At 42.1% G+C, this 12,298-nt stretch overlaps 1 protein-coding gene across 1 annotated transcript in view; it reads right to left on the bottom strand.

Moving 5' to 3' along the window:
* Positions 1-12,298, bottom strand: part of LOC8051647 (neuroligin-1) — a 151,663-nt gene that overhangs the window by 129,282 nt on the left and 10,083 nt on the right. Inside the window, exon 2 of the mRNA XM_040504743.1 lies at positions 756-941. Coding sequence (XP_040360677.1) covers positions 756-941 — 186 coding nt within the window. The remainder of the gene's footprint in view (positions 1-755; positions 942-12,298) is intronic.

The raw sequence follows: 12,298 nt of genomic DNA, 5'->3' as shown, positions 1-12,298 counted from the left end.
CATTATTTTATGTAGCTGTTACTGCCTTCAATATTTCCGACTGGAGGTCACGGAAAGGCGATGTCGATTAGTTGTCGGAAGTTATGTGACTGTACTGGCCAGTTAATCTAGTGGAAAAAACGATGTCGGCAACTAAGTAGCCAGAATTTAAGGCGGGAGTGGTCATAAAAACAATAAGAAAGTGATGTAGTACAGTAACCACACCTTTTACAAGACTGGCTTGAAAATACAAGCAACCGATATCGGCCAGTAGTCGGAACATTCACGGCGGGAGTGGCCAGAAAATATAGCATCAAACCAATGTCGGCTGTAGCCGGAACCTACAGAGCGTGACTGGCCACAAAATACCGCAAAAAATGGATGTCGGCCAGTTACTGGAAATCTGACGGCTGCACGGGCAAGAAAACAGGAAAATAAGAAAATACACCGGCAAGAAATCGGTGTGGGCAATATCAGGGACATTCACGGCAAGAGTGGCCCTAAAATAGAGTAAGATAGCCTACATTACCAGCCTAGCTGGGAATTGGAAGCTTGAGAACTGGTTATTAGTTTCATTGTATTATATTTTTAATGTTGCGTACATTTCGCAAGTTAAAATATTAAGAGTAATATAACCACCCTACCAGTAGTGTCTGGAACGTCAATGTTACAACATAGGTAGTAACTTATAGAATAACCATAGCGTTTGAACGAGTAAGAGCTTTGATGTCGCGCAGTTATGGGAATAGCGGATGTCATAGAAGGCGACGACGTACCTTTGGCCATCGGAGACATCATGAGGAAGTTGACGCAGGCTGCTCCGTGTCCATGACCGGCGATGGTTACGTTTCTGGGGTCGCCCCCAAACACGTCGATGTTCTCCTGTATCCAGTGCAAGGCAGCGATCTGATCCAGCAGGCCGTTGTTAGCTCTCGATGCCCCGTCCATGGCTGGCAGGAAACCTGTCGGAAGACAGGAGACACAGGGCGGCTTAGAGGCGCCCTTCGCGGCCACCACGACTCTTTTAAAGCCACTCACTACTTCAGATACGGAGGGGGTGGCAAGTCCTGAGTTCCTACTTGTAGTGTTCATCTCGATGAATGATGTGCTGGGTTATGTATTAAACAAATAAGAGCCACATGATCTGCGGGAAACGACAGAATGCCCTGAGCAATCCTTAGATATTTTCGTTAAGTATTCAGGATACTTTTGTGCGCTCTTAAGATCAGAAATATTTCCAGAAACGTGGTAAATAACCGTTGTCGTTCCAATATTGAAGGCCGGAAATACGGCTGATGACCTTAAAGGGACACTGACAGGGTATTTATGCTCGTCGAGGTTTTTAGTTGAATATGACATATGAGAGCCAAACTAACTAAAACCAAGTTTCCTTCTCGAAATTCGGTTTCTTAACGCCCCAAAAAAGGCCGATCGAAAACTGGCCGTTTTGAGTCGCGCCCACTCTCTTCTCCGCGTTCACGGACCATTTTCTTAGGTTGAGACGCAACCACCAAATTTAATCGAAGTCGTGGGTCATAGAAGGCACACACTCAATATTAAAAATAGAAAAAAAAGTGAAACCCTTTTTTTGTGGCTTCTAAAAAACAGCAATTCGTAGATTAAAAAAAAATTCGCACAGAGAACTGTAAGCATTCTGTGTCTTCACTGCCTAATTCTCAACATGCGTCGTATCGCGTATCGTGGGAATCGCGGGCAGGACGGCAATGGCTGCGGTCGACGAGCGTGGGACTTATACTTCAGAACTGTCGTTCGAAGTACGGTCGCATTCGTCTACCTTTGTAAGAGAAATTTTGGACCGATGGAAACAATTAGGATTCATTCCATACGACACGCCCCACCACTAAGCCGATTTGCACGAAGACGTCGCCGAGTCGTCGCCCCTTCTCTTAACTGAAGACATCGCTCGGGCAGTTGTCCCCTATCGGGTCTCGTATAAAACGATTTGTCAAAACGACTATATTAAGCTTAGTGAAAATATGTCCGCTTAACACGCAACAAAACCAGGGCACTTTTTTTTCTTTTTCTTTTTTTTAACATTTTGCGATATTTGCGATTTTGTTTTACAATTATCACTGAAATACAACAACAAATGTTGTGGACGAAAGTCGCTGAACTAAATGGCCTGGGACTCTCGTTTTGACATCTGCGAGCTCAATCTAGTCACTTTCCAGAAAAGCAAGGAACATATAAATCGGGTAGCGTCCGATTTCCGAGGTGCCCATAACTGTTCCGCCGGAATTGCAGCCAGCCATTGGTTCCGATCCCATTGATATTTCGGAAAAGTGTGCAAGCTCTGCTGCACAATGCCACTTTTGGACTGTGAGCAGCTCTTCACGCAACATCTTGGGGGCATTCTTTTCGGAGCTGATCATGGGCGTTCACCACGGGCACTCACTACTCATTTCTAACCCTTCAATGTACAAAATAACTCACCTTGAAGTGCAGAACATTGAGCTTAACAAACATAACTGTAAAGCAATTGCACAGCAAACGTTTCCTGCAACGATGCGATGTCGTCTGCTGCGTGCGGCGAAAAAAAAAAAGCGTTCCGGCACTCTCCTCCTTTATATATCTTCGACCTCCGTGCGCAGGTCTTTGGTTTCGGTTTCGTTCTGTTGCGTATCTGGCCTTATTAATATATACGTGACTTTGTGGCAAAATATTAAGTTGGTTGTTTTCTGACACCATTACAAAACGCCCAGCAAAAACGAAAAAAAAAATGTGGGGGTGTCAGTGTTACTTTAACTATAGACCTATCTCTTTTTCTCCCTTCATTCTCCAGCTCTTTGGGATGGTCATTCATCAAATATTATCATTTAAATTTCGTAACATAGCCATCCCTTACCAGCACGGCTTTATGTCTGGCAAGTAAACTGCTATAAACCTCGTGACGTTTATGTACACCACTTCTCAGGTAGCTTGTAATAAAGGAAAGTGGATGTCATCTACTCTCAATTGAGAAAGGCATTTGACGTTGTTAGCCACACTATTCTCTTAACAATTATTTCCGCCAATAAAGTGTGTGGCTCAGTTTTTTGCTGGACTCCCAACTATGTGACGAATAGAATTTTATACGTACGTGTTAACAATATAGCCCCTTCATTTTATAATGCTTCCCCTGGCGTTCCTCAGTGATCTGTTCTAGGTACCCTCTTTTTTTCTATTTTTGTTAATGACGATTCCTCCATTTTTCTCTCTTCATTTCTACAGTATGCACATGAAATCAAACTCTACAAACAAATTAGGCTTCAAGAAGACGCATATTCCTTTTACAATTGGTGCTCGGTTAATAATCCTTTTTTAAACCGATAAAAATCCAAAGTTAAGACATTTTCAAGGAAGACATTGTATATCATTTTTGTTTATAGCATCTCCAGTGAGATGTTGCCGCGTGTGTCTGAGATAAAGGATCTGGGTTTTATTTTCGATTCGAGCGTCAGGCCTAATGACCACATGCCAAGAGTTGTGAAAACGCCTCTTCTCAGGTTGGGCGCCACATGTCGCATAACAATGGAATTTATGAATCTGTTTCCGTTTCTGACACTGTACCACTCATTTATGCGATCGCAACTTGAGTAGGCCTGAAATTGTGTGGAACAGCATTTCTAAACCTAATTCGTTGGCACTTAATATAGTTCAAAATAAGTTTATTTTTCATTTTAGACATCGCATTGTTAAGAGTGGCTTGCATCACTTCAACTATGAAACTGATTTCGAAATTAGGAACTTGCTTAGCCTGCATCAGCGTCGAGCTAAGGCGAATTTGTTGTTTTTAATTGAAGCTCTTCAAGGTTTTATTTACACTCCCCGAATTTTTTTAAGAGTGGACATTGGAGTTGCATGTGTGCACGCACGTCATCAATCATTGTTTCATGTTTCAATTTTTTCAAAAATATTTGAAGGGGTCGTAAATTCTAGATTAGACAATTTTTTTCCCAGGCACAATGTATTAAACAAATGTCAATACGGCTTTCAAATATCTAAATCTGCAGAGCAGGCACTTGTAGAAGTAAAGGATAAAATTATAAGCAATATGGAAAATAGATTATACACCTTAGGCTTATTCCTAGATTTTAGAAAGGCCTTCGATACGATCCAACATGACATATTACTAATTAAGCTTCAAAGGTACGGCATACGTGAGGTTGCTTTGACTTTAATAAAAGACTACCTCCAAAATCGCATGCAGTATGTTTATATTAACAACAATTATTCTAATTCACTCAAAATAAAGTACGGTGTTCCGCAAGGGTCTATTTTAGGCCCGCTCTTATTTCTTCTTTATGTGAATGATATCACAAATATTCTGGGGTCCCCTGAGCTGGTCATGTACGCAGACGACACTAACGCATTTTTTGCTTCAACCTCTAAAGCGGCCTTAGAATCTATGACAAATAATTACCTAGACAATCTATCAGTGTGGCTTCAAAATAATAAATTACAACTAAACGTAAAAAAAACAAAATATATAATTTTCACTCCCGTTAATAGGTGCGACAACACTAAGGTGACAATATATTTTGAAAAGGAAATTATAGAGGAGGTTACAGAACAAAAATTTCTTGGTGTGTGGTTCAATCGGGAGTTAAGTTGGAACACGCACATAAATGAACTGAGCTCTGAGCTATCCCGAGCCATCGGATGTATTTATAAAATAAGAAATCTCATACCTTTGTGGCTAAAAAAGAATATATATTACGCTTTATTTTACTCCAAACTGTGTTATTGCATTTTAGTCTGGGGCACGACATCGGCAACCAATTATAATAGGTTGATCATCTTACAAAAAAAAATTCTGCGACTATTTGAAAATTATAAAGGTAAGCCTCAAGATCTCCCAACTGAACCGCTGTTCAGCAAATATGGTCTACTTAAAGTGAATCAAATTTATTATTTTAAATTGTTACAGATAATACACACAAAAAAACTCTTCGCAATTCCGCCAGAAAACACAGCGTATCACACCCTTAGACATAGAGTCAGACGACCTCCAAAAATACGTACCAATTACGGAAAACAAACGACATGCTTCCAAGTCGCCAAAATCTTGAATAATACGGAAGATCTAATAGATTTTAACTGCAATATACTCCAATTCAAAAAAAGACTAAAGACACTTCTGGTGGGCAGTGACATTGTGTTCTGATATATGTGTACTGTGTACTTATTAAATCATGTCCATAGTTCACTTTTGAATTGTTAAAACGTGTTTCTGACCAATTTGTTTTTATCCTTCTTTGCTGAAAAACATTATCGTAAGATATTTGATCGATCCCGTTTTTTATTGTTTCTGAGTTGTATAGAATTTTATAGGTTCTTTTCTCTAATTTTCGTGTTCAAAAATCTATGTACCCCGCACTGCTGTGTTAGAACTGTAAAGGGGACAGAGACCTCGTCAGGCATCACGCCTTTAGTCTCTGTCCACCTCCCGGTCAATCCGGAAAGAAAAAAATAAAGAAAGAAAAAAATACCTCTTGGTATCTTAATTGATCACGCGATAATCTTAGGTCGACATTGTGCTACAACATATACTCTGATGCACACGGTATTTTTGATTCGTGATGTACAACTTTTCATCCCTCTGTTTACAAACAGTTAATGCTTGAAAAGGAACGATAAATTATTGTCTGTCGGTACGATATGACGTTACTCGCCTTTGTTTGAGATATGCAAGCTTTGGTGTAGCTTCTTAATTGTTCTGCTTGTTTCACTGCTTGAGCTATCTTCAAATTTGGGACAGTTCTTGTGTCAGACCCGTGGACTGCTTTCCACCACTGCCCTGGTGTTTCCGTTTTCATATTTTTTTCCTCTCAAGTGTGCAAGCGCTAAGGCCTAGGAGGCTGTTCCTTCAAACTTAAATCAACACTGATTGATTTAATATTATTATTGTTATCAACACTATTATTATTATTATCAACATTATTATTATTATTAATATTAATATTATTATTATTATTATCTACAACGTAAACCAGTGTCGACAAACATTATAGGCAGACCAACCTTACCTGGCTAAAGACGAACGTCAAAATTTGTTTTATACTTCGTTTCGCCAGATATATTATCATTCGTGACATTTTGACGATTTACAAGGAGAACTTCGGAAACAACAGCTCGCTGTGGCAGCTGGTAATCCCTGCCAACCTTAGAGAGAAGATCTTCCACGGATGCCATGACGACCCGATAGATGGGCACCTTGGCTACAGCAGGGCGCTCGCCAGGATTCGGGAAAAATACTACCGGCCAGGGCTACCGAAGACCGTTCACTCTACACTCGATCATGCCACGAGTGTCAGCGATGTAAGAAACCACCGACGAAGTCGTCAGGGCTGCTGCATCTGATTGCTTCCCCGTCTACACCTTTCCAGCAGATCGGAATAGATTTATTTGGCCCTTTTCGATCGTCAACTTCGGGAAACCGCTGGATAATCGTCGCCACAGATTCTCTCACGTGATTCGGCGAAACGAAAGCCCTTCCTTCGGGGACTGCTGTTTAAGTCGCCAAGTTTTTCATCGAGTCTATTGTCCTCCGGCACGGTGCCCCCGAAGTCCACATTACAGACCGTAGGTCATCGTTCATGGCTCAGCTGACGCAGGAAATTCTTCATCTCAGTAGCAGCAGCCTCCTTCGAACCACTGCGTACCATCCAGACAAATTGACTAACGGAACGACTAAACAAAATTTTCGCCGATATGATGTGCATATATGTCAACGTAGAGCGCAAGAAGTGGGACGAGGTGTTACCCTACGCCATGTTGGCTTACAACACGGTTGTGCAAGAGACCACGGGAGTAACACCGTTTCAGCTGGCGCATGGCAGAAAAGTAACGACGAGGCTCGACGCGATGCTGCCCTACGAACGAGCTGGCAATGAGAGCCACGCGCCCAGGTGGTTGCTCAACGAGCTGAAGAAGTTCGCCAGCTCGCCCGACTCCGGATTCAAGATCAACAACGTGTCGACGCCACCCGATACAACCTTCGTAGGATCGACATTCGCTTCAAACACGGAGACCGTGTGTGGGTCTGAACCCCGAAACCACGACGCGGTCTAAGCGAGAAACTCCTGAAACGCTACTTCGGACCCTACAAAGTTCTTCGTCGACTCGGGGATCTGAGCTACGAGGTGATGCCCGACGGAACACGGACTTCATCACGCCCCTTACAGAAATGTCATATATGACCCAGATATATTTGATATAGGGCCGTATATGGGCATATAAGTAGACATATACGGTCATATATTGCCATACAAGGGCTGAAATCAGGGCAGATATGGTAAGGTGACACCATATATGACGATATATATTGCCAGATAAAGTCATATATGGTGCCAGTGGCTGCCATATATGACAGTATAGGATGGCTGATACTCCTGTATATGGCACTATATGGTGCCAGTCAACGTGTGGATGCAGGTATCACTCCGCGTCGGCCGGTATCGGGACTACGCCGGCCCGCCCATGGTAACAGGATGGCAGCGCCGGCCATGGGCACCGGGGAGCTACCGGCCCCGGCCGGCGTCGGGATTTCGTCTTGCTCATTGGCCAGTCCAACCGTAGAAGTTACAGTGACTGGCCGGCGTCGGGTTTTTGCTGTCTTTGCTGGCTAGTCTTTCCTTGGAGGTTACAGTAACTGGCTGGCATCGGTATTATGCTGTCTTTGATGGCCGGTATTTACGGAAATTCAGTAACTGGCCGGCACCGGTATTTTACTGTCTTTGATGGCCAGTATTTACTTGGAAGTTCAGTAACTGGCCGGCATCGGGATTTTCCTGTCTTTGATGGGCAGTATTTACATGGAAGTTCAGTGACTAGCCGGCATTGGCGCTTTGCTGTTTGCAGGCTGGCGAGCCCCGGGAACTTCCCTTTACTGACCGGCATCGTTCTATTTCTTTTTTTGCCTTTTTTTACAATGCAGTCACGTCACTGAGATTTCCGGCGGCGATTCATATGTAGCGAGTGGAAATGTTTGCGTTGATCAATCCTTCGTAAATGACTGCCGACGCTGGCGTATTTGATCCCACCATGGCAAGGCTGACGTGTTTTACCGCGAAAACGCGAAAAAAAACAAAAAAAAAAACAACGCCGTGAGGAAAATTTGCAGTCCATGATTTGAGAATCTAACCCCCTACGCCACGAAAATGAAACTTTTCAACGCCGAACGACACTTTTTTCAGGGAGTTAGTTTAATTAGATGTACTATACTTAAGGTCTGGCGTTATACGCAGGTGTTTGGCTCTGATAAAAAATAAAAACGGTAACGCGGAGCCTCGAATGAAAAAAGAAAAAAGTCGTGGCATGATTGAGCACGCGCTTTGAGCTACAAAACAATAATAAACATTACTTTCCAGGAACTAGAAAAGTAAGAGATGTGTTTATTGCTTATGACGCTACGAGAGGTACATAAATCTCCTGAGAGGTAATTTTAATGGTGATTTTAATCTAGTGTGAAAATATGCTATTTCAGGCAGGAATTGACTCTTTTATGCGGTAGTTACCATATAGAATGATCATCTAAGAGAAATATTTTAAATGTTCACATAGGCCAAACGGTATCTGTCTCTTTAATAGCTTATGTTATACGACATACCGTACCAGAGAAACGCGAATATAAAAACTTTTTTTCTTTACTCAAAAAAACGACAAACACCAATGCGTTCTGGATGTACACACTGCTGGGTTTGTGAATGTGACCCCTTGACACTACGAAAAATAAATGTCACAATGCCGAACGATAGCATTTCTGAAAGCTAGTTTAATTATCCGCGCTGTACTTGAATCTCAGGAATAAAAAAAGTGTTTAGGCCTAACAATAAGTAAAACTGCGGAGCGCAACCTGTATAAGTAAGACCTGGCGGCACGCGGGGAATAGCGCTGATCTACCATAACAAAATTAAATACTACTTTCCGGAAGTCAGAAAATTAAGAAACGTGCTTATGAGCTATGAGCTCAACTAAATTACTGCCTTAAAATGGCGGTATTTTTGTTTCAATAGTGGGTGAAGATGGACCGCTTTCATGACAAACTTTGGCTTCCTCACTGTGGCAGTTTTATCACTTACATTTTCCCATTTTTCTCTAAATGTACCCATTATTATTAATTGCATTTCTTCGTTGAAAGGACTTGCGCTGTTTGCCTTCTACACTGACCCACCTATTAGCACGGAGGGAGCGAATCATACCGGCAAAACAAGAGGGACAGGGTTTCTGAATTGCATCAATTCAAATGTGGGCTCGCACTTTTTATTTTCACCTTCTGCGTGATTGTTACCCTGAAGAATGGTGCCGACGGCAGCATTCACATAGAAAATACTTAAAATATAAAAAACTAATACACAAAGGTGAGAAAAATTTTAAAATAATAAAAACAATTTTAAAATGGTGAGAGAAAAATATAAATAATAAAAAGTAATACAAAAAGATGACAAAAAATATTTAAAATAAACACTAATACAAAGAGGTGAGAAAAAATATTTAAAATAATACGAAATAATATAAAATATTACGAAATAAAATAAAACAAAATACAAAAAGGTGAGAAAAAATATTAAAAATAATAAGAACGATACGAAAAGCTGAGAAAAAAACATTTAAAACTAAAAAACAGTGTAAGAAAACGAATAGCGCTTACCGCGATTCGAACCAACGACCACCAGCTCAGAAAACCAGAGCGTCAACACTCTACGCTATCGCCGCCCGGATGACCTCCGCTCCCTTTCTAGAAGGTTGCATGTCCACTGAATTAGCCTCTCATCATCGCAGGCTTAGTTTCGTATTTATTATTTTGCAACATGTTCAGCACTTATTCATAATATTGTCGCGAAATTGACATGCGAAATAATTTATTATTGCTGTGTCTTTTATGAGTTTTATAATGCAGTTTGCTGATCGTTTTATTTCAAACGTGTTGAAGATACGAATACAATGCCATCGAAGCAACGGCCTCTCTTTCGCACGTTTTGCCGGCCGTGTGCGTTTGAATGCCTGTGATCACGGCCGGCTAACGGTCCAATTACCCGATTAGTGGTGATGCGTGGAGTTTGCCTTAGTTTCAAATGTGTCCGACGAAGACGGAAGCGACTGTGGGACGTGGAACTACATCAAATCTGCTCAACAGCCAAGATCATGGCACAGGATCGAAGTAAGTTCGTGTTTTGTTCGTTTGGGCTAGATTATTTCCTGCGTTCAAAAGGCTTGTTATTGTCTGTAGATTGCTTGCTTTTACCAGTATTACTAATTGTGCGCGGATGGTGTTATGCGAGGCTGTTTTTCTTTTTTCCTCGATGCAGAGGCTGTCTACTCGCTTACCGCTCGTTCACACTGGAAGCGGATCCGCGTTCGCAAAGCGGTTGCGAACGCGGTTGTATAATGATTCAGTACAATCGCACGCGCACTTGATATCATCGAGTGCGCGTGCAATTGTACTGGATCTTTATGCAACCGCGTTCGCAACCGCTTTGCGAACGCGGATCCGCTTTCAGTGTGAATGAGCGGTTAAGGTCGATCAGTTGCGGCGGAACTCTTTGGGAGACGGATTGGGGGTGGGGGGGGGGGGGGGGGTTGATTTCCTCCCTCCGCCGTATTGTGTACTGATCAGCTAGAATGTCTGGAAGAGCGCGGTGCCCCTCCATCGCCGATGCCACTCTCCGTACTTGCCTGCTAAGAGCTGGACCCGACAAAAACAGCGATTGATTGATCGAGCAAGTCCGTAGCTTTCGCCGCCCCAGTCGTCTGCAGACGCCTTCATTTTCGCAGTTCGTACCCAGAAAAAAATTGCCAAAAATTGGTGCCGCGATGAATTCACCCCATGGTGATTAATGCATAGCATACCACTTCCGATCGCAAGAGTTTGTGCCCGCGAAATAATTTTTGACGCTGGCATTTATTCCTCGCGAAATGTCGAGCTCTAAAGATCATTTGCAGTACACGTGTCTCATATGATCCAACGTACGTGTAACGAATTTCACACCTCCAGAAACACTCAGGCTGCTTTATATGATGAAGCATTTTTTCTCTTCCTACTGGTGTTTTTCTTCTTTCTTTTTGTTGAGGCTTTGAAGTATTAATTACAAGCTTCTAGGGAAATGTACATGCATGTCCTCAATTAAGGTAGTGTCTCGCCAGTTTTTGGTATATATATTAGTCGAATACACAAGAGTTATACGTTCAGCGCGTGTGCTTGTCTTTCTGAGCATCTGGTGTGTGATTGTTTCCCTGCACTGTCACCGTAGAATATGCAAAAATGAATAATGACATTGGCATATTTGTCGTGCCAAAGCCTGTCACAATATTTTCGAACTCTGATCTCCACGAGATCACAATACCATTGTTTCTGTCGTAGTGGCACGGCAGAGTCTATACTTGTTTTGCTCCCGTCTTTGTGAGGGGAACGCTGTAATCCGATTCTACTCAATTAGGGTATACTAGATAGCACTATATTTGCAGAGATAGTCTTCGGTTTTTGTAGTTCCACCGAAATATATTTCAGCTTTTAAGTTACTTGTTATTTAGCATGTAAATTTACAAGCTTATCTAGATTGAAGGTAGCGAATATCTTGCCAGCACTCATGCTACGTGTTTGAAGTATATTGCGTTAACACAATTGACCCACCCTTTGATTTTTATTTGTCAGTGCCTCAAGGGAAGCAAGGAGAAGGAGTGGATCCCCGCCCCTGCCCGTTTCGATCTGGATGAGCATCATACCGGCGTGCGGTTGTGTATCACTACTGCGTGGTGCGCGTTAAAGACCCCAGGCTAGCGGTTGTACCGCGCTGGCTAAACTACTCTACAGCTGAGACAGCAGACGCCCACTGAGGCAAGCTAACTTCTGACTGTATAAACATACACACAAATTTTTTTTTTTAGGAGTGGGGTTATGTAGAGGAGCTAGTGGGTTTTTCTATGGGTAGGAAGCTGTTCGAACTAAGACCCTAATGGAAAAAGCACCACCAAGTTCCGCCTAGTCCCAAACAGCCACAATAATGAACACGGAATTCAGAAGAATAGTAATACGAAGGACTTACGCAGGCAACCACACTTTGAGTTCGCAATGACATTTGATTATGATCACAAATATTCCTGCTTTGCTCAAGGTGGCCTAGTTTACACACCATATTGGTGATCTTTAGCGCAGCAGGATTATTTTTTTATCAGAATTAAACGTCATTGTTAACTGAACAAATGAGGCTAGTCCGTCGTGTTTTTATTCTTTTTACTTCTGTGTTCGTTATTTCATTTTTTTTTCTCATGATTTAGTCCTTTTGTTTTTGTTTCTTATGTGTTCATTTTTTTTTATTTT

This window comes from Ixodes scapularis, unplaced genomic scaffold (genome assembly GCF_016920785.2).
Source record: "Ixodes scapularis isolate PalLabHiFi unplaced genomic scaffold, ASM1692078v2 PGA_scaffold5__190_contigs__length_132052651, whole genome shotgun sequence".
In the NCBI taxonomy this organism is placed as follows: Eukaryota; Metazoa; Arthropoda; class Arachnida; order Ixodida; family Ixodidae; genus Ixodes; species Ixodes scapularis.
This window is presented reverse-complemented; position numbering and strand designations above follow the sequence as displayed.